Source organism: Moschus berezovskii, chromosome 12 (genome assembly GCF_049115385.1).
Source record: "Moschus berezovskii isolate FMDL1 chromosome 12, NW_MosBer_1.0, whole genome shotgun sequence".
Classification (NCBI taxonomy): Eukaryota; Metazoa; Chordata; class Mammalia; order Artiodactyla; family Moschidae; genus Moschus; species Moschus berezovskii.
This window is the reverse complement of record NC_142471.1, coordinates 31264191-31287405: the sequence shown is the minus strand read 5'-3', so window position 1 is coordinate 31287405 and position 23215 is coordinate 31264191. Positions and strand designations below refer to the sequence as shown.

At 36.6% G+C, this 23215-nt stretch overlaps 1 protein-coding gene across 2 annotated transcripts in view; it reads right to left on the bottom strand.

The window, feature by feature from the left end:
• ADK (adenosine kinase) overlaps positions 1-23215 on the bottom strand; it is a 566284-nt gene that overhangs the window by 100714 nt on the left and 442355 nt on the right. For both annotated transcript variants that reach the window (XM_055425401.2, XM_055425402.2), the window contains exon 8: positions 7678-7713. In XM_055425401.2, the coding sequence (XP_055281376.1) occupies positions 7678-7713 (36 nt within the window). The remainder of the gene's footprint in view (positions 1-7677; positions 7714-23215) is intronic.

Genomic DNA, 23215 nt, shown 5'->3' with positions numbered 1-23215 from the left:
TAGTTTGAGCACAAGTGGGCCTTAAGAAGCACTGCTGTTAATAGAGCTAGTGGATGCGATGAAATTCCAGTAGAACTATTCAAATCCCTAAAGGATGATGCCATCAAGGTTCTGCATTCATTATGTCAGCAAATCTGGAAGACCCAGCAATGGCCCCAGGACTGGAAAAGGTCAATTCTTATCCCAATCCCCAAGAAGGGTAGTACCAAAGAAGGTGCTAAACAATGGCAGTTGTACTCATCTCCCAGGCTAGTAAGGTCATGCTTAAAATCTTGCATGCTAGGCTTCAGCATTATGTGAACTAAGACCTTCCAGATGTCCAAGCTTGGTTTATAAAAGGAAGAGAAACTAGAGATCAAATTGCTAACACTTGCTGGATTATAGAGAAAGCACGGGAATTTCAGAAAAACATCTATCTCTGTTTCATTGACTATGCTAAAGCCTTTGACTGTGTGGATCATGATAAACTGTGGCAAGCTCCTAGAGAGATAGGCATACCAGATCATCTTACCTGTCTCCTGAGAAAACTGTATGTGGATCAAGAAGCAACAGTTAGAACCCTATATGGAACAATTGACTGGTTCAAGATTGAGAAAGGAGTACGACAGGGCTATCTGCTGTCACCCTGTCTGTTTAACCTATGCCCTGAGCACATCATGAGATATGCCAGGCTGGATGAGTTAAAAGCTGGAATCAAAATAGGCAGGAGAAACATCAGCAAACTTAGATATGCAGATGATACCACTCTAATGGCAGAAAATGGAGAAACTAGAGTCTCTTGATGAGGGTGAAGGAGGAGAGTAAAAGAGCTAGTTTAAGACTAAATATTAAAAAACTAAGATCATGCATGGCATCCAGCCCCCTTACTACATGGCAAACAGAAGGGGAAAATGTGGAAGTAGTGACAGATATCCTCTTTTGGGGCTCCAAAATCACTGTGCACGGTGACTGCAGCCATGAAATCAGAAGACGATTGCTTCTTGGCAGGAAAGTGATGACAAACCTAGACAGTGTGTTGAAAAGCAGAGACATTATACTGCTGGCAAAGGTTCGTATAGTCAAGGCTATGGTCTTCCCAGTGGTCATGTACAGTTGTGAGAGCTGGACCGTAAAGAAAGTAGAATGCCAAAGAATTGATTCTTTTGAACTGTGCTGCTGGAGAAGACTCCTGAAAGTCCTTTGGACAGCAAGGAGATCAAACCAGTCATTTTTAAGGGATATTAACCCTGAATACTCAGTAGAAGGACTGAAGCTAAAGTTTCAGTATTTTGGTCATCTGATGCAAACAGATGACTCAGTGGAAAAGTCCCTGAATGCTAGGGAAGATTGAGGACAGAAGGAGGACAGGATGAGACAGGCTGGATGGCATCACCAACTCAATGGACAGGAGTTTGAGTAAACTCTGGGAGTTGGTGATGGAGAGGGAGGCCTGGTGTGCTGCAGTCCACACAGTTGCAAAGAATTGGACATGCAAAGATCTGGGCAAATGAACAACAAAGCAGGTAAATATACCACTCTGAAATTCCGTTTTCTCATCTACAAAACTAAGACAATAGTATTTCTGTTAAAAGATGTTGAGAATGAAGTATGCTAAAATTAGTGGGCAAAAGTCTGAAGAGAAACGGGGTATTTGCTTAGTTTTATGGTATCTCCCTCTAAACTTATTCATTACACAAGGAAAACAGAAATGTTAATAGTGGAGAAGGTTGTAGTTGATAAAATATCTTGGGGGTGATACCTGTGCAGATATCCCATTTTACCCACTAATTTAAGCATCACTAAAGTTGATCACTGGGGTAAAGGGATGTCTGTCAACCTTCCCCACTATTAACATTTCTATTTTTCCTTGTGTAATGATGTTTACATTAGGGGAAGCTAAGTGAAGGTATCCAGAAATTCTCTGTACTATTTTTGCAAATTTTCTGAATCTAAAATTGTTTCAAAATAGTTAAAAATAGTTTTTTTGTGTGTGAGGAGGAAAAATAAGGTAAGTGAAAGAGTTGAAGGTAGTATTTAGCACATGCCAAGTACTTAATAAATATTAATGTATTTCCTATACTTACTGTCATTTAAATACACTCCAGAACTGTCAAATCCTAAGTTGCCTGAAAATCTCTAGAACGGACCTCAAGAATTTTTTATTTTGGCTGTGGTGGGTCTTCAGTGCTGCTCATAGGCTTTCTCTAGTTGTAGCAAGTGGGCTCATTATTTGTAACACATTTAGTTGCTTAGTTGCTCAGCGATAGGTGGGAACTTCCTGGACCAGGGATCCAACCAGTGTCCCTTGCATTCCAAGAGGTGGATTCTTCACCACTGGTCCACCAGGGAAGCCCTCTGAAGAGTTCTGAGTATTGAGAATTCAGTTACGTTATCCAATAAGGGAGGAGAAAGAGAAAAAATGAAGAAAAAGTAGAAGAAAGCTCACAATTTAAACATGAGCCATGTATAAACAGCTATGAGCACTCTAAAATACTCATTACCTCTTAACCAGTCTAGACAGTATGAATTATTACCATGTCCCTATTTTATGGATGTAGAAAGCAAGAGCCATGTATATACCTCTAAAGTACTCATTAAATCTTAACTACTCTAGGAAATAGGTGCTATTACTATATCCCCATTTTATAGATGAGGAAATTGAGTCACAGAGAGATTAAGTAACTTCCCAAGGCCATAAACAAGCTAAGAAGTGGAGCCAGGACTAGCATCCACAAAGTCTTGATTCCAACACTCTTCCCTGTTATCCACAGATCATACTGCGTCTATGAATTCTGGTTATGTGATTTCCGTTGTGATCACAAAACTAAAGCATCTTCATGTTAGATAATTATATGCCATAGTCAGAAGTCATTGCTGATCTTGCACATGATATTTTTCTTAATTATTCTGGTTTTCATTTTACCCTAGTGACTTTCAACTTCTGAATTTCCAGATATTTCTCATTTTACAAGGTCATTTGAAAATCTGATTTCCTCATCCAATATGTTAGACTGTGAGAAAGAAGTGTAGTTTATAAAGATTACCAGATTCAAGACAGCTGAGCTCAGATTAAGACTCCATTATCTGTTTGCTATGTGACTCTGAACATGTTATGTAGTTTATTTTTTTTCTGTTCAACTGATATGGCAATACATGCCCTACTTATCCCTCCAAGGTTTGTATGAATATTAAATGTAGTAATGATATGTTAGAAAATGTCTTATAAACTGAATCATTTCATAAATGTCAAATTATGCTTTTATTGTCACTGGTGGTCACACACTTTAAATTTAGCATTGTTTTCCAAATTAATATATTGTCTTCATTCCATTTTTAACAAGCTGATGATACAAATGTAAAAGAATACTGTCACCACCTATCTACTCCTAGAGAAAAGCAAATATGGTGTTCATATAGATTGCCCCATTTAATCACACATATTCTGCCTTGTTTCCCAATGGGAACTCCTACAATAATCATGGTGGTCATATGATGTGTCAGTCTCCATCCTGGCTCATGCCCCTTCCTCATCACTCATTCCATTCCAGGTGCACTGGCCTCCTGTCACTACCTGGAGTACTCAGTACATTATGCTCTCTTGTTCCCTCTGTCTGGTTTGTTTCCCTGTTGCTTGTTTTGCTTTTTTCTGTCATAGCTAGATATTTGTGTCTTTAGTTTTACTTCCTCAGAGAGTCACTCCAATAATCAGAGTATCTAAAATAGGTCTCCCAGCTTTTCTTTTACTGTACACTTTCATCATTTCTATCTTGTCTTCAGGGTCTATCGAAGTGTTAGGCACAAAGTAAGTGCTCAGCAAGCATTTGTTGAATGAGTAAGTGATTAAATCAAGAGAATCAAGACTATTATATCTCTTTCTGTTAACTGAGTGTTTTAAAACTGCTATCATTTGGGACTCAAGTCACTTAGTGAAGCAGCACTGTACTCTTATCAACAAACATGATCTAATTTAGTGTCTCATTTCCAGAAACTCTTGGCGATCATTCACTGTGCATTCTTTATATTTGTGAGGAACACAGGAACATTAGAAAAATCTTGGAGAACTCTTTGGTAATCAATACCTTCTGAAACTCTCTGTGGACTTACCATCCAGTGCTAATCAATGGAAGTTTCTGTGAGGATGTCATGTTCTACATCTGCTCTGTCCAATATGGTAGTCACTATCTACATAGGCATGCACCTGAGATGTGCCTAGAGACTAAGGAACTGAACTTTTAATTTTATTTAATTTAAATAGCCACACATGGCTTTTGGATGCCTATTGGATAGCACTTTCAATACTTTCTTCTCTCAGTGGTATAAGATGATAGAGCTGTCATTAGTCAGAGAAAGACTACAAGCCTGGAAGTCTCTGGGCAGAGTCATGGGCTGTAGGAAGTGGTAAAATGGGAAAGGATTGCTTTATTTCCTCTATGGTTAGAAGTATTGTATTTTAGAGCTCTAAAATAAGAAAATTAAAATTTGCTGCTTGGAGTAAAACTGAGTAACTGATACAATAGAAGAGGTATGAATTCTCTTCATCATTTGGCATATACTCTATTGCACTGAGAATGAGAACACAAAGAATAGTTTCATTTAGGTTTTGGAGGTATGTTCTTCACTTTAAATCAATTTTCAATAGTGCTTTAAAAGGTTTCATAATGAAACATATTGCTAAGTGCCTCATTTCTATTTAGGTTCTAAAAATACAAACCTTTAATCGGTTCAACTTAAGGTTGGTTTAAAAACACACTGAAATCTGAACTGATTTTCCAAAATAATAAAAGGGCCCATGAAACTTGTTACACCAAGAATTGTCATTTTAAATTCTTAGCAGGTCTGTCATTTAAATCAGGCACTATGCAATTTTCCATCAACCTATATATATATATATTCCTATCTCTTCTGCTTTGTGCTCTGCCCAGTTTCAGTTTTTATCTCATTCTCCAGTGCCCTCCTAAGCTGCTTCTTCTTACTGAAAATTGCCCAATTCACTTTAAAGATTAAAGATTTTTTTCTTAAAGAAAGATTATCTGAAATTTTCAGAGAAGCTAACCAGAATATCATAAACAATGTCACTGAGGATATTTCCTGATGATAAACACTGGTTATTTTTAGAGGCATTTGGATTGGTCTCTTAGCAGACAGATCACTCATGGCAACATTCAGTGGCTTTGGGAACTGATTGGGATTTATAACAGAAAATGAAGGTAGGACTGTGGGAAGAAAAAGTGCCCACCTTTCCTTTCTCTTTAATTTTTTCACTTCGCTCCTCTCATCCATGTCCCAAATTAAGAGGTAAAATTTAAGTTGGGAGGAAATAGATACAGATTTTGTCAGTTTGTCACACTAGACTTGAAAGCACTGACACATTCCCACAGACATTAAACTGTTAAATGATTTAGTCTTGTTTGAGTCTTTAAAAATACTGAGATTCAAATCTATGCTTTCATATTACTATATAACCAAGGAAACTTTAATGACATTTTCAAATCATTCAGTTTCTCTAGATAGCATTCCATACAAGGATTATATTTTATTAACAGTATCAACTTCAGGGTATTCTAATCAAGGCTCTTACAGATTCTGAAATGCTTGTAGTATTTTAGGGAACCCATGAAGGGATACATCAAGACACTGAATGCTTTATACAATCTAACACATCATTGTCAAATTACCAACTGAGTTTTGCTATGTCAGAAGGTAATAAGGTATACTATTATAATCATCACTTTGTTCATATGTTATAATCAGTTATGGCAGATTTATGGTAAAAAGAAACAACTTTAGAGTCAATAAGTAAGAACTAATGGAAAGGTTAATATGGTGCTGGTTAGTAGAAAATAGAAAAAGTAGTTTGTTGCTAAGACCAAATTTAAACCAGGCATATTCAAAGCATGTAGCTCAAAGGGACACTAAAACTATGAATTAGTAAGGTTTAACAAATTATTAAAATTATTATCAGGTACTACAGAATCATTTGTTACACAACATGCTACATTTCTAAGCATCTATAAAAGTGGTTATTTTTTAGAAGTGAAATACATTTTTAAATGTTAGCACATAAAATAGGACACAAATTTATACTCTATATATTATTTATTTGAAGAATTTTTATGTAACAACAGAGAAAATTAGTTGTTAATACTGAAATCTAAAATCAGTGAAACTTCAAAACATGACTTAAAATATTTACTTATAGTTTCATGATCAAAACATTTGTCTTTCTAAATTGAACATTTCCCTCATTACATTTAGCCCTGCACAGCAATTGCCAGTTTGGGAAATTACAAAGGGAAACTTAAATTAGATAAAAATTACTTGGAAATCTTTATTCCTTCTTCTTCATGTGACTCAACCTTATATTCTTGAGAATATGTTAAAATAAAAAAAGCAAACTCCCAAGAAACTATGATAGCTTCCATTAATTGAGCACTATGAGGCAGGTTCCTACCCTGATACAATTTTTATATAGGACCTTGAGAGTAGAATACTTATACCACATGCTCACTATCTTCCTCCAAGAAAAAGAAGCACCTTGGTTGTCAAGTCCTATGACATGGATAACACACACATGTATCACTTTGTTGCTTAATAATAAATCTGTCTTTAGTACATTTAAATAACATTTCCTTCACAATTTTATAAAACACCTTTCTCTAAAGAGTTCAAAGTGAGCTTACTAATATATCCAGTCAACGCTCACAGTTTCTGTACATGGCAGACAATACTGAGTATGCAAATAAGGAAAGAGCTTCTAGTATTCCAGATCTAGTCAGGTTAAATTTAAACAACTTACTTCCATTAAATATTCTAAGTTGTTCTATAGAACACAATATTCTACAGAGTTCTGGCTAAATAAATATGATAGTCATAAAATTCACAAACTCAGTTAATCTCCATCAGTTAACCTGGGTTTAGATTGTAGTCAGTGTTTCCCAACAATCCATCAGAAGGTAGATACTACATATGTAAAAACATGGTCTTGGCTATTATCTTAATTTTGCCAACAACAACTATATGGAGTTTGGAATCTCGACAGGATAATATTTCTACAAGGAAAACAGAATTGATTATCTGAAAATTAAAGCAATTATCAATTTTCTGTTTCAGAAAATGTATATGTTTTATGCTATCAAAGAAATGAGGAAAAGAAAGAAAAGAAAAAAAGATTCAAACAGGAAGTTCATATGAGAAGGATTTAAATTAGTCAGTTCCTAACAACAGTTAAGTATAACCTTTTGGAAATTAATTTACATAACGATAATCTACATGTGGTAAGGTTGAAATTATTTAAATGACATTATATTTCACTATTTAGTGTTGCTCCACCACTGCTTTAGCAGTGAATTCTTATGAAATGTAATGCAGCTAATGAGGTAGCTTTTTAACTGAACAAACTGACAGGCCCCATATCTGCAGAGGCAGCTTGAAACCATGCCCAACCTCTTGGCTTCCCAAGAGGCTTTTCAAAATTCAATAAATAACATCTGTAGGCGATGTTGGGTGCAGACCTAGCAGAGTGCGTCATAACACTGTGCTGGCAGAACAAAGAAACCATGACGACTGCCAAGTTTCCATGGCAACTGCTGCGAGGCTCTGAGAGTATAATAGCACATCAATCACTGTCCAAAAGAACTTCATTATCAGCTAGAAAAAACCTTTAGGATCTGTTTAGTGTGCAATTGTGGGTTAACTCACCTCAAAGCCTTGCTCTCTAGCAAAAGTGGCAGCTTCCTGAAATAAAATAAAAAGAACAGTTAATTATAAAGTGCTAGGTAATGAAGAAATAATCCATTTTGAAACTCATTCAAACAGTCTTCTTTTTACACAATTATCTCAATATACTCACATAGTTCAATTTTTATTCTTACACAGAAAAAAAAGATTTCTTTTTTCCTTGGCATTAAAAAAAGGCAGCAAATGTCAACACACTTCACAAGCTGAAATAAAGAAGATGTAGTACATGTTTTTACTGTAGCTGTCACCATGAGTTCAGGTGTTTTGACCCCGACAAAGAAAATCATTTGAAATCTAAGGAAGATGCTGATGGTTATGTTTTTAATTAAAACAATACCTTTCAGGAAACTCTTCTGTAAGAAGAATGTTTGCTAATAAATGTATAGATAACATTCAGAAAATCCACCATTTTGCAATCTCTGATGAAATTTATTCAGGCAAAGGTCATCAACGGATGCTCAATTCATTAGGTTAAAGAATGATGGGGAACTGGTTATTTCATGGAATCAAAGGATCAAAGATCACATGCTGGTCACGAGGAGCGAAGTATAACTTTATAGTGGAAGAATCAAGCAGTCATCACTTTAACCCAGTGATCAGTCTTATTACCTAATATTCTGATCACCACATAGTCTCTGGCTTCTGTCATAAAGCAGTATAAGGTACAGAGCACCATCTATAAAGTTTTTAACATGAATTAATCAAAATTTTATTCAATAACCTGCAGTCTACAGGAAAGACATAGGATAGAATAACAAGTTAAATGATACACTGAGAAAGCTAATAAACAAATCCATAAGGTAGGACATTAGGCAGGACAAGTACCTTGGTCTTTAGTAAGTCAACATCATGATAAAATGTACAGGAGTAATGTACAGATTTGAACTGGAAACTGTATTGAACAAACCAGTTATAAAATACATTTTGGGTAAGTTTGATTATGAAATGGAAATCAAATAATATTTTGAATATTATTATTAGGATAATATTAGGAATTATCAACTTGATATGAAAAAATCCTAGATTTTCAGATGTACCCTGAAGTATCCTGGGATAATATGGCATGGTATATGTAATTTATTTTAGAAAACTTAAAAACAAAAAAAGTGAAACAAAAATGGTAAAATATTAATGTATCTAGATGTATTCAGTATTACTATCTTTTGCCTGTTTGAAAATTTGTGTTAATAAAATGTCTACTCCCTCATTTCTCTCTAATTTAAGATGACAGGGTAACAAACGCTGAATATTTTTTAAAATTTAGTTAAAAATTTTAAAACAATGTTTTTCTAGATATTAAATATATCTTAAGGGCACAATCTGATGAACATTATTATATACTCTAATGCCCTTATAATAGGTAATCAAATGACAAAAACACATCTGTGTAACCAAATCCTTTCCCTTTCTTCACCCTCTGCTTTGTGCATATATTCTCATTTTAGTACTGATACAGAAAATGGAGGCAATATTACTTTTCAATTCCACTTCCCTCTTGAAGATGAAAAAAAAAAAAAAAACTGCAGACAACTGTCAAGAGTTTCTACATCTTAACTTACATTCCTCCAAAATTATCTTTGCCAAGAGATATTAATAGAAGGATGGGATGTGAGCCTGAGTAGTGAGCAGATCCAACTTAACTAAAATGATTGCTGCACCAAACCATGTAAGGCAGAAACTACAGTTAATGTCTCCAGTACAAATCTGAGTACTATCTACATGTTAAGGAAAACACAGAGAAAAGAAGTATGTATGCACTTACAGTCCAACATACTAATACCATGGAAGTTTAAAGAACCACTTTGAGGGTTTGAGAAGATTGAAATATATGATCACAATCAAACACTGAAGTTAATAGAAAGTGATAAGCTGAAAGTACAACTCCTTAGGCTGTTCACTAGAGAAGCATAAAACTGATTGAGTTAACCTCAGTTGATACAGATAAAAAAAATTAAATCATGATCTTGAAAATTGGTGTAAGGATGGTTAGCCTTCTTGACAATTTACTTACACCAGAATCTTGTATACCAGTCAGTCAATAATATTTACTAGCTTGGATGTCAAGGAAAAGGATAGGGTTCAAAAGACAGCAATGTAGAATTTTTCCAAGTTGTCCAACTCAAGAATTAACCAAGCTAATTCTTAAATGAAAAAAAAAAAAAAAGCTTTGTGAGAACTACTTATTTATATGGACCTTTATCGGAGGCATGAAAGAAACCTAAAGGACTGTAAAACAAAATTAATATGACAAATTTGTACAACTAAAATTGTACTAAGACATAAAAACTCAAAATTCACATACAGTAGATAAGTTGCCTTTTTAATGTCCAGTTTTGCTCCCCAAAGTAAGAAGCAATAGACTGTGATCTGTTATGGTACAATAGAACTGACTAATTGCAAGAAGGCACAATGTCAGATCATTATTCTTCAGTGAAACTAAGCCCTACGACTCTTTCACATCTGTAAACTATTCCAAGCACTAACATATTTCTGACTGAGGAAGGACCTGCTGAAGAAAAGTGAACTCAATTTTCTATCTTAGCGCCCCCTCACACAGGTTTGCAGAGCTGTGCCCTATCACTGAAAAGCTAAGCACTTGTTCTATGGCTTAAAAAGATCTTATCTCCTGACTTCCTCCCACCTTCCTTTGATCTTGGGTTGGTGCCCCCAGTCACTCCATTAGTAAAGGCAGCTGGCTCACATCACTGCAGACTTTCCCACAGCTAACCTCTGATCTGAAGGTGTTTGTAGATACAACGATGGAACAACATTTATTTTTCCCTCACAGCAAAACAAATAAAACAACCCAGAGGAACAGTCTGACCCAGTAAGAATTTGAAGGAGAATTTTAGTCCTAAGATTCACTGCATGGAGGGACAAAAAGAAAAGGCATTAGGTCAGAAATCAGGGAAGAAAAAAGGCATAAATGGTGGGCAGAACAGTAAGGCAGGTTCCAAATATCAGAGGTAATTCCAAGTGAACTGATCACACTAAATTGAAAAGGACTTTTTAGCGTGCCTTCGCAGTAAAAGTGAGAAAAGAAAACAAGCAAGTCCCCATCTGTGCTGCCCCAGGGCGCCACGTACTGAGTTTCACAAATCTAATGAAGCAGTCAGGTTAAAATCCAACCGCAGAGTGGATGTGACATGTGGAGAACAGCTAGGGTTAGAATAGAGAAGCATGGCGGTTCCTAATGCAGGTGATTATCCATGTGATAATCATTATATTTACAGGCTTTCCATTTTAGATCTGACATCAAAAATCACAAAGGAGGAGGGATTAGGGAAATAAACAACCGACACAGAGGCTTTCCTGCTCCCCTGAGAGTGTAGCACTTTCATTCATGCATGACAAGCAACAAAAGCAAAACGAAACAGGCCAGGAAAGAGTATTTCTGAGAAGGCTGGATTTCACATTAACACTACTTTCCATTTTGATAACTTTCACTATTATTCAGTTTCTCATACAGTTCACATTTTCAAAATCAGTTCCCATTGTTGTCTAAGCTATAATACGGTATCATTTTTGGTTTACAATGAATGATACTCACATATGTCTTTTTACAACAACAAAGTCATTTTTTTCCTTCCTGGAATTGAGTGTTGTGAATAAAATGACATATAATTAAAGTCTTAGGCTCTCATCTACACCACGCTATTTAGGATTTGCAGTAGGCTTGCTGCTTCACCGACTAGGCTAAAAGGATGAAACAACAACCAAGTACAGTTTTTGAGCAGAGGTTTAAAAAATAAAGCTGAAATTCATGGTTAATGAAAACTATGGAATACTTACATGAAGAACTATTTAAAGGGATTAGCAAGCCACTACTAAAAAGCACAGTTCTCAGGTTATATAGGAAAGGAAGGAACAACTCAAGTGTGTGTCTGTGTGTATGAAAATACAACAATTTCCTTTATATCTAAGAAGAAAACTATTTTCTTTGCATTTTGCCTGCTAACACCTTGATTTTAATTTATGTAGAATTACCTGTAATCACTATGAAACTAAAACCATAAATAGGCCATATTGTTATTCTAATTCCAATTATTTATTACTAGTTACATAGAAATACAAATGATTTCTGTATATTGGCCTTATATCCTGAGACTTTGCCAAATTAACTTATTGGTTGTAGGAACTATCCTTTTCCTTCAGGGAAACAAGATGTTTCTACTAACCAAACCACAAAGTTATTTTAAGAATTTAGCAACATGCCTTAAAAAATCATCTCTCTTTTCTCCAGGGTAATATGAAGGGTGTAACTACTAACTACCCACCACTATCATAGCTCAAAACCCTTGCTCTCCTACTCCTGGCTCTACATTTCAAGGCACTGAACCCATTTAGAGCTTTATCCGCTTGCTTATGTTACCACTCTGTTTTTTGATATCGGACACGAGGGATCTTGGGTGTTGACTGAAACTTCACGGACTGAAGTGAAAAAAGAAGATCCAATTTAGGACCAAAGAAAGATAACTTCTGACTATCCACAGAAGGCAGCTCATCCGTTCAAAACAAACTATAAAACTCACTGGAGTTTGCATGGTCTTCATTCAAGTCACAGGAGTCCAGCCAGAGCTCTGGGAAAAGCCAAGGGAGAATGGAACCACCAAAACAGTTCTGCTATTTTGTTTGTTCATCTCTCCATCTAACTAGTATTTACCCTGCAAGGACAGTTTTAGGCTAACAGATACTATAATGCGAGAGATACATCAGCGTTACAGCTGTTATACACCTTATTAGACTTTGACTTATGATATTTGAAACAATACTGTAAATCCTAAATGGTGTGGTGTACATGAGAGTCTAAGAAGGAATGATATCTATGTCTGTCTCTCTCGATAAATCTATGTATAAAAATCTCTGCATATAAATAAAATTCATATATTTTTATACAATTACATGTATGAAGGCTTTTTTGAAGTTTTTAAGTGCAAGATAGTACTGGTCAGGAAGGAGTTACAGTCAAATGGAAAGAATAGTTGGCTTAGAAGACCTACACTAAGGTTGCCATTTTATAGCTCATTTGATATGTAATCTTGGGGGAGTCAATCAGTATATATCAGTTCATATTAGTAAAACTGAGGCCAACAAAATTGACTGGATTATTACAAGGAATAAGTAAAATATTTAATGTGAACTATAAAATCATATCACCTTATTACATTCAAGCTTTTGGTAAAATCTTAGGAAAATTTAAGCAAATGAATTTCAGAGCATCCAGAGTACATTCCATGATTTATCCTATCTGTGGATCATATGAGTAGCAGGAAGCCTCTAAATTGGTTGCCTACTGTGTAGATCCCTAACTGGTGATATTCAAATCCTTGTAAAGTTTCCTTCCCTTTGTGTGTTGTCTGGACCAAGAGACTCAATACCTGACAAAAAGTGGTGGGACGTCTTGTTTGTTCATTCTCTTGCTCACACGTTCTCTCTCAGCTCTCGCTCTAGGGGAAGAAGCTGCCATGCTGTGAGTTCCCCCATGGAGTGGCCCGTAACTAACCACCAGAGAGGATCTAGGGCTTGCTAACAGCCACATGAATGAGCTTGGAAGTGAATCCTCCCCAAGCAGTGATAGGACTACAGCCCTGGCTGACATCCTGATTTCAGCCTTGTAAGACACTCTGAATTGAGAGGCACCAAACTAAGCTGTGCCCAGATTCTCTATCCATATGTTATACATGAGGAACCTAAGCCTCTAAGAGGTTAACTAACATGGTCCAATTCAGAAAACCTCTCTATTCAGATTATGCTAATCCTTAAAAAAATCCTCGCAAAAGTCAAACCAAACAAGCATGGCTAACAGATCAATCACAGATGAGAAAATAAAGGAAAGATAATTTAGAAACATATTATCTAAAAGGTTTTCTATACCTGATTGTGATTAACCATTTCTTAGCTGTAGCAGTGATACACCTCTGAGTCATGCTGACATTTCATGATAAAGAACTATCTGCTGTTTATTTTTTTCCTATATTCAGCTCAGTTCAGTTGTTGAGTCAAGTCTGATTCTTTGTGACCCCATGGACTACAGCATTATGAAGACTTATACTGCTTAATCAAATCCTAAAAGATGATGCTGTTAAAGGGCTGCACTGAGTGTGTCAGCAAGTTTGGAAAACTCAGCAGTGACCATAGGACTGGAAAAGGTCAGTTTTCATTCCAATCCCAAAGAAGGGCAAAGCCAAAGAATGTTCAAACTACTGCACAGTTGCACTCATCTCACATGCTAGCAAAGTAATGCTCAAAATTCAAGTCAGACTTCAAAAACATATGAACTGTGAACTTCCAGATGTTCAAGCTGGATTAGAAAAGGCAGAGGAAACAGAGATAAAATTGCCAACATCTGTTAGATCATGGAAAAGCAAGAGAGTTCCAGAAAAAAAAATCTACTTCTGCTTTATTACTCCAAAGGCTTTGACTGAGTAGATCACAACAAACTGTGGAAAATTCTTCAAAAGATGGGAATACCAGACCACCTTACCTGCCTCCTGAGAAATCTGTATGCAGGTCAAGAAGCAACAGTTAGAACCAGACATGGAACAACAGACTGGTTCCAAGTTGGGAAAGGAGTACGTCAAGGTTGTATATTGTCACCCTTCTTATTTAACTTATATGCAGAGTAGATCATGTGAAATGCTGGGCTGGATGAAGCACATGCTGGAGTCAAGATTGCCGGGAGAAAAATCAATAACATCAGATACGCAGATGACACCACACTTATGGCAGAAAGTGAAGAAGAACTAAAAAGCCTCTTGATGAAAGTGAAAGAGGAGAGTGAAAAAGCCGGTTTAAAACTTAACATTCAAAAATAATAGGATCATGGCATCTGGTCCCATCACTTCATGGCAAATAGATGGGGAAACAATGTAAACAGTGACAGACTTAATTTTCTTGGTCTCCAAAATCACTGCAGATGATGACTGCAGTCATGAAATTAAAAGACGCTTGCTCCTTGAAAGAAAAGCTATAACCAACCTAGACAGCATATTAAAAGGCAGACACATTTCTTAGGCAACGAAGACCCATCTAGTCAAAGCTATGGTTCTTCCAGTAGTCATGTATGGATGTGAGAGTTGGACTATAAAGAAAGTTGAGCGTCGAAGAATCGATGCTTTTGAACTGTGGTGCTGGAGAAGACTCTTGAGAGTCCCTTGGACTGCAAGGAGATCAAACCAGTCAATCCTAAGGGAAATCAATCCTGAATATTCACTGGAAGGACTGATGCTGAAGCTCCAATACTTTGGCCACCTGATGTAAAGAACTGACTCATTGGAAAAGACCCTGATGCTGGGAAAGATTGAAGGTGAGAGGAGAAGGGACGACAAAGCCTGAGATGGTTCGACGGCACCATCGACTCAATGGACACGAGTTTGACCAAGCTCTGGGAGTTGGCGATGGATAGGGAAGCATGGTGTGCTGCAGTCCATGGGGTCGCAAAGAGTCAGACACAACTGAGCGACTGAACCGAACTAACTGATACTGCTTAAGTCTCTAAATATTTCTTCATGCTATGCTTGACATTATGAGTTTCTTTTACCCGTACTATTTACAAAATGTACTTTGTACTTATTTATAAAAATATTTACATATTTTCCTATGAGACTGCATTAATGTTATACTACTTTTAATATTAAATTATTTGTAAAGAGGAAAAGTTTTAATTTGTAAATAAAGCAAACAAAGGCTGAAGAATATTTTTAAGTAAATATAAATCTGAGAAACCCCCTTTAAAATGTTTCATTCATGAAAATATCTGTACTGGTATTTCCAAAGAACACACAACTTCTGGGAGATTTTCAACCTGTGCTCTGGCATTTATTACCATATGCTTCCTGCCTGCAGAATGCTGAATAGAAATATTATTTAACATTTATTGAGTGTCAAAAACTCTGTAGGGCAATGTATAAGTTATAAAGACAAGCATGGCCCCTATCCAATGATAAAAATTAAACAGTATATAAAGTATACCTTCATAAACATGACTGAAAAAAAATTACATAGCCGAATTATAAGCCAAATAAATTAGGTTCAGTTTAGAACATATTTAATCCTTTCACAAAATGATTGACTAGGTGATGTGTCTGTTTTACCAAGGAAAGCTGTTCATCACTCCCACTGTTATGCATATTTAACGATGGTAGGTAAAGGAAAGCAAGTTTAGGAAAAGTATTTCATCAAAATTTGATTGACTAGCTATTCGGGCTAACTTGTAGAATATTCCAAGTTTTTCAGCTGCTAAAAAAAAAAAAGAGGAGAGGTGATAGGATAAGAAAGTGATTAGGGGAGTAGACCTCTTATTGCGTGTTTTACTTCCATTTCTAGTGAGATACTATGTGCGTGGCATAATGAAGACACTCAACAGATGTCAATTATTTTCCTTATTTCATTTGATCCTCATAAAAATCCCATAAAATAGGTGTTATTCTCCTTTCATAAATAAAAATCTGAAGGTTCAGAGACGTTAAAGTATATATCCAATACCAAATAAAATGTATTCATAATAGCTGGCATCTGGATCTGACGATTTCTGAATGGTTTGTGCTGGTCTGCTACTGATGAGCTCTTTTAGCTGTTTTACATCTTTTCAGTTCAGTTCAGTTCAGTCGCTCAGTCGTGTCCGACTCTCCGTGACCCCATGAATCACAGCACGCCAGGCCTCCCTGTCCATCACCAACTCCCGGAGTTCACTCAAACTCATGTCCATCGAGTCGGTGATGCCATCCAGCCATCTCATTCTCTGTCGTCCCCGTCTCTTCCCACCCCCAATCCCTCCCAGCATCAAAGTCTTTTCCAGTGAGTTTACCTCATTTTTATTTTTGAAAGATATTTTTGCAGGGTATAGAATTTGAGATTGACAATTTTTCTCTGAGTTTCAGCTTGCACTGTTTCAGATGCATTCTTTTTTGGCTCCTGGGCTCTAGAACACAGGCTCAAAAGTTGTGGTACATGGTTAGTTGCTCTGCAGCATGTGGGATCTTCATGGATCAGGGATCAGATCCATGTCTTCTGCATCAGCAGGCAGATCATCCCTGAGCGACCAGGGAAGCCCTCAGATGCATTCTTATCTTTGTTTCTCTGTATAGAATATATCTTTAAAAATCTGTTTTAAGATTTTTTTATCACCGATTTTATGCAATGTGATTATGATGTTCCTTGGTGTAGTTTTTTTCCTTGTTTCTTTGCAGTTTGTTGAGCTTCTTTGACTTCTGGGTTTATGGTATTCTTTAAATTTGGAACATTTTCACTCTTTTTTACTTCAAGTATCTTTTTGTTTCTCCTCTCCAGGACTCCAAATATGTATGTTAGGTCACTTGAACTTGAGCAATCCTGGTATTATGCTATTAGTAGAATACTTATTTAAAACAGACATTTTTCTTCTTTACTGCATTACCAGTGAAGAACTGAAGGCCTATGGAGACCAGGCTACAGCTTGTTAACCTTAAGATAAGTAAAATGTATCTTTAGACAGATCTTACTTCCCTCATTTATTGGAAAAACAAAAAAATCGAAAACTTAAATCACTTATATTAATAAAAAAACAGTAAAAGACAAGATAAATAATTGATTCTCACAAGTTTAGATACATGTTTATGTGGGGCAATGAGAAAGGTATTACTGATCAGTGTTAAAAATTAGATCAAAAAAGGAAAGGAAGACCTCAGGATGGGGAGAGATTGGCATTTTTATTAAGTATCTTTTTAATAATTCTTTTCTCTCAAATGTGCACCAATATCATTTATTTTTTCTATATTCCATGCATTAAGCTTCTTAAAGTTCCTAAGCTTCCTATCACACCTTCCTAAGGTCAAGGTGTGATAATCACTGCTACATAGATGCCACCCTCTATGGCCACCCTAATGACCCTAACAGCAGAACCTATCGTAAAATCTCCTCTATTCTTTGAGTCTCTTAGTCTTTCGAGGGAGAAGAGGAAACAATCAGAAATCATAATAACATTCACAATCCAAAATATCTCTAAATTAGCTTAAAAAGAAACTTAATAGGACAACATTGTGACTTAATAACATAACCAAAAATAGTTAAAAAACAAACAAACAAGAAAAAACAAACTGAGAAGCATCTAATCTCCTACCTCTAGTTGGGGAGGGGGTCAGGGGTGGAAAAGGTAGTTCTTCCTCAGGTCATAATTTTTACACTACGGTTATGTATATAACACATTCCATCCAAGTATCACCAAAACCCAGTATTATTTTCCTTCTTGCCAAGTGACTCACAATAATTATGCAGAAAGTATACAGAAGCACTATGCCTTAGAAACAAGTCTGCTGCTGCTAAGTCGCTTCAGTCGTGCCCAACTCTGTGCGACCCCATAGACGGCAGCCCACCAGGCTCCTCTGTCTCTGGGATTCTCCTCTAATATAGACAAAATTAGAATTTTTATAATGGCCAGTGGGAAGAAACAAGGTTAGGCATGGTGGTAACAATCAATACAGGTCTCTCAAGGAAAAGAAAAAAGAAAGCGAAGAACACACCATCACCACCACCAACAGAAAAACCCACAACAAAAATGAAACTACAAAGTAGTCAAAAGAAAAAAAAGTCAGGCTATTAAAAAATAATTACAGAAAGATGATAGGAAACACCCAACATAATATGTATCTCCATAAATATTTAACTGAAAGCATAACTCGCCTACCCTTCCTCTAGGATAAAATAAGTTTAAAAAGATACTTTTGAAAAGCCAGTATTGCATTTGATAATGAAATGGGAGACAATCAACTTAAGTCTACAAACTAGAACCAAGAGATATTTATTTACCCTGCAAACCTTAGTTTTGCTTTTGGGCTGCCCCATCCGCTGGATCATGGAAAAAGCAAGAGAGTTCCAGAAAAACATCTATTTCTGCTTCATTGACTATGCCAAAGCCTTTGACTGAGTGGATCACAATAAACTGTGGAAAATTCGGAAAGAGATGGGAATACCAGACCACCTGACCTGCCTCTTGAGAAACCTGCATGCAGGTCAGGAAGCAACAGTTAGAACTGGACATGGAACAACAGACTGGTTCCAAATAGGAAAAGGAGTATGTCAAGGCTATATATTGTCACCCTGCTTATTTAACTTCTATGCAGAGTACATCATGAGGAACGCTGGGCTGGAAGAAGCACAAGCTGGAATCAAGATTGCCGGGAGAAATATCTATAATCTCAGATATGCAGATGACACCAACCTTATGGCAGAAAGTGAAGAGGAACTCAAAAGCCTCTTGATGAAAGTGAAAGAGGAGAGTGAAAAAGTTGGCTTGAAGCTCAACATTCAGAAAACAAAGATCATGGCATCTGGTCCCATCACTTCATGGGAAATAGATGGGGAAACAGTGTCAGACTTTATTTTTTGGGGCTCCAAAATCACAGCGGATGCTGATTGCAGCCATGAAACTAAAAGACGCTTACTCCTTGGAAGGAAAGTTATGACCAACCTAGATAGCATATTAAAAAGCAGAGACATTACTTTGCCAACAAAGGTCTGTCTAGTCAAGGCTATGGTTTTTCCAGTGATCATGTATGGATCATGTGAGAGTTGGACTGTGAAGAAAGCTGATCGCCGAAGAATTGATGCTTTTGAACTGTGGTGTTGGAGAAGACTCTTGAGAGTCCCTTGGACTGCAAGGAGATCTAACCAGTCCATTCTAAAGGAGATCAGTCCTGGGTGTTCACTGGAAGGACTGATGCTAAAGCTGAAACTCCAATACTTTGGCCACCTCATGCGACAAGTTGACTCACTGGAAAAGACTCTGATGCTGGGTGGGATTGGGGGCAGGAGGAGAAGGGGACGACAGAGAATGAGATGGCTGGATGGCATCACCGACTCGATGGATATAAGTTTGAGTCAACTCCGGGAGTTGGTGATGGACAGGGAGGCCTGGTGTGCTGTGTTTCATGGGGTCGCAAAGAGTCAGACACAACTGAGCGACTGAACTGAACTGAACTGATGTTTGATCGAACCTGTTGTCCCCTGCAATGGAAGTGAGGAGTCTTAACCACTGAACTGCCAGGGAATTCCCTTTTTTTCCCCCTCGCAAACCTTTTGTCAGAATCTGAGATAAAACATTTAATCCAAGTGCTTGCCTATGCTTAGGAGTCTCTGTAACAAAGTATGAGTTTTCATTAGATACCAACAACACACTGGGAAATGAAGGTAATTCAGCACAGAGGTAGTAACAAAGTACTGGCAATTTTATTGTACTGAACATTATAAAGTAACTGGTTAACAAATGGGATTTTTGTTAAAAGTATTTTAGATTTAATGTACATAGTATTACAAATCGGCTTCTACCTATATCCATTTCAGAAACCTATATCCATTGGTCACCAATCCTGGCTTTCTCTTTCACCTTTCTGAATAGGACTTGATCTCTTTTCTAGAGCAATGAAGGATTTCTCCATAGTGTAAAAGTCAGGAATAATTATTTTAAGAAATATTTATTTTTTCCTATTTTAAGAATAGCCATTTCCTTCTATTTCTTCAGAAGTATAATTTTAATCCCTGTCCAATTTCTTTGCATCACCAATTAGTCTTCATTTCCTGAATAAATATTTTCCCTCTTTCTAGTCTTTGGTCAGTCTTCACACTTACTCCTACATATTTAAGCCCTCTTGCTTGCATTTTTCCACTTTCATTGGATAATTTAACAGATGAAAAACTGAGATTCTTTTTTTTTTTTTTTGATGCTTTAGAGTGTGAATTTTTCCACCCTCTCTGAGAAACATTCCTCCCTACTTTTCTGTTACATATCATCTTTCCCTTTTTCTCTCACCTTCCCTGTTGCTTATCTTCAAATTCGTTAACTTCCCTAAACGTAGTCTTACCTAGAAATTCAGCTATCGACTTTTCAATCTTTTCTCTCTTTACATTTTTTAGGGGTAACTTCCTTTATTCCTTTCATTTGGTATCATCCTCAGATATACTTCCTCACTTCCAGAGTCCCTCTGACATTTTCTTTCTCTTCACATTTGACAGCTTCCAAGTTCTGCTAAGTACATTTTATAAGCACAATGCCTATATAGTCTTGTTTTCATTCTTACCCACAGAAACCTAGGTCAGGCCTGTATTACCTCTTGCCTAGATTACTGCTATAGTCTCTTAAACAGTCATATGCATATTTGAATGCACCCTTACACCTAATCATTAGATCCACCTTCCTAAATATCAACTCTGAATAGCCTTTGTTCAAAAAGCTACCTACTGCTTCCTGATAAAGTACTGATAAAAGTTCCAAAGTCTGACTTTCAAAGGTCCTCCATAAAGTGCCCCTACTTTTGCTTCCTAGCCTGATCTTTTACTATTCCCTTGTACATGTACCAGATGCCACTCAAACTAGAATACTTGTTATTCTCTGAACATGCCTCAGGCTTTTTTGCCTTCATGCTACTTTGCACATGTAGGCACTAAATGAATTAGAATACCCTTCAACCACCCTTGTCAAAATCCTACCAATCCCTCCAGGGTTAGTTCAACCATCTTTTCCTTAATGGAAGCCTTCTTGAATTGTTCATGGTCTTTCCTTCCCATCTCCAGAAGTGGCTTTCTGCATTGCTGAAGAGTTTTGCTAAAATTGTAAAGGCTTCTTTTTTTGGCAGGTATGTATAGACTGGGAACAGTTTTTTGTATAGACAGCTTATCTCCCTTACTAGATTATAAATTCTTAGCACAGAAACTTTTTTATTTTATATCCTCAAAACATCTAATATGTTGCTTTGCCCAGAACAGATAATAAATCTTTGTTGATTTACCAAATGATAAGGACAAAGCACTCACCTACATTAAGCGAAGAAGAAATAGCTCTACATTAGATCAATGACTTGATTTGTTGTGATTCATACTTCTGTTTTAGAGATCTGGGTGCTCTGTATATTTTTCTGTTATTTCTTACACTGCTTTACAATTTATTTACCTGGTGTATTTTCTCCCTGAGCTTATGAGTTTCTTAAGAACTAATTTTTATATCATATCTTATAATTATGCCTCACACAGAGTATGAACTAAACAAATGAGAGCTGGAAAGAGTTAAACTGTTTTAAAAGAAACATATTTTAAAAGGTAAAAGATCTTTCTACTCATGTATATTGAGCTTTTCTGGAATGAGATCTAAGATTTGGCCAGCAAATTGCTGGCCTTTTGTGTTCCATGACAGTATTCATTCAATCTGTATATTGTGCTATTTCTGCAGTTGCCCTGCTCTGGGAAGTTACCATAAAGGATTTTGGCACTTGTCTCTTTCCAAGTATCACACAAATAATACGGAAATAGTTTTTCCTGGAAGAATGGTTAACTCTGAAATATTAAACTATGTTTTCAAAGATAGGCACAGTCTAGATGTCACTGTCAGATAGTGGATATCAAAGGGTCTAATACAGCTCAACAAAGATAAGCACCAATATTTATACTGGAAGTAGCAAGAACAGCTACAAAGAAAATAAACAAAAATAACTAAACAAAACTCACAAAACAACCTCTTCCATACAGATTAAATAACAGGGGTAAATAGAAAGTCTCAACTCAGGTTTGAGGACTTGATAAGTTATCTACTAAGTGGTTTTATGATAAGCTACTATTTTACTTTGCTGACATATATGATAATTAGAGAATTTATAGCACGTGGGATAGAAATAGAAGTCTAAATGAGCTTACAACCAGCAACAACCCATTATGGTAGAGTCACGACTTTAAAATGACTTTTTTTTTCTTTAGCAAATGAATGCTAATACATCCTATGTTAATACGTATCATTTTTTCACTGTCAGTACACATATCATTATAGATACCACCCCATACATGTGCAGCTCAAGACCTAATGTTAAATTTTCTGATTTCAAAAGAAGAGAAACTGATCTTCATAAATTGATTTTATGTGTTAAGTTTTCCAAGTGTTAGTTGCTTAATCATGTCCAACTCTTTGCGACCCCATGGACTGTATGTAGCCTACCAGGCTCCTCTGTCCCTGGAATTCTCCAGACAAGAATATTGGAGTGGGGAGCTCTTCTCTTCTCCAGAGGATCCTCCCTTCCCAGGGATCAAACCCAGGTCTCCCACACTGCAAGTGGATTCTTTACCATCTGAGCCACCAGGGATGCCCAAGTTTTCCAAGAACAAGATCTAATTTAGATAGTGAACCTTTGGAAACAGAAGCTAGAAGCAATGGTAACAATCCTAAAAACTTCATCGTGAAAGGAATGATCTGAGTTACATTTCTAATTAACAGGCACTATACCTCACAAACAATGAAAGTCAATTCTTCACTAGCCAGAGCAGATTAGACATGGTTTGGACACAAGAGGGGCCTGACTGAGATGCACTCACCAACCCAGAAGAGTCTGGTAATTAGGCAATATTGGATTAGCAGTTGCAGGATGAAGGCACGGAGTTGGATTTAGGAGCACATTGCTATATCCCCCACTTCCACTTCAGAGTAATTCACTATATCACTGCCATGGTTAACATTCACTTGGACAACCAACACTAAAGAATGGATTTG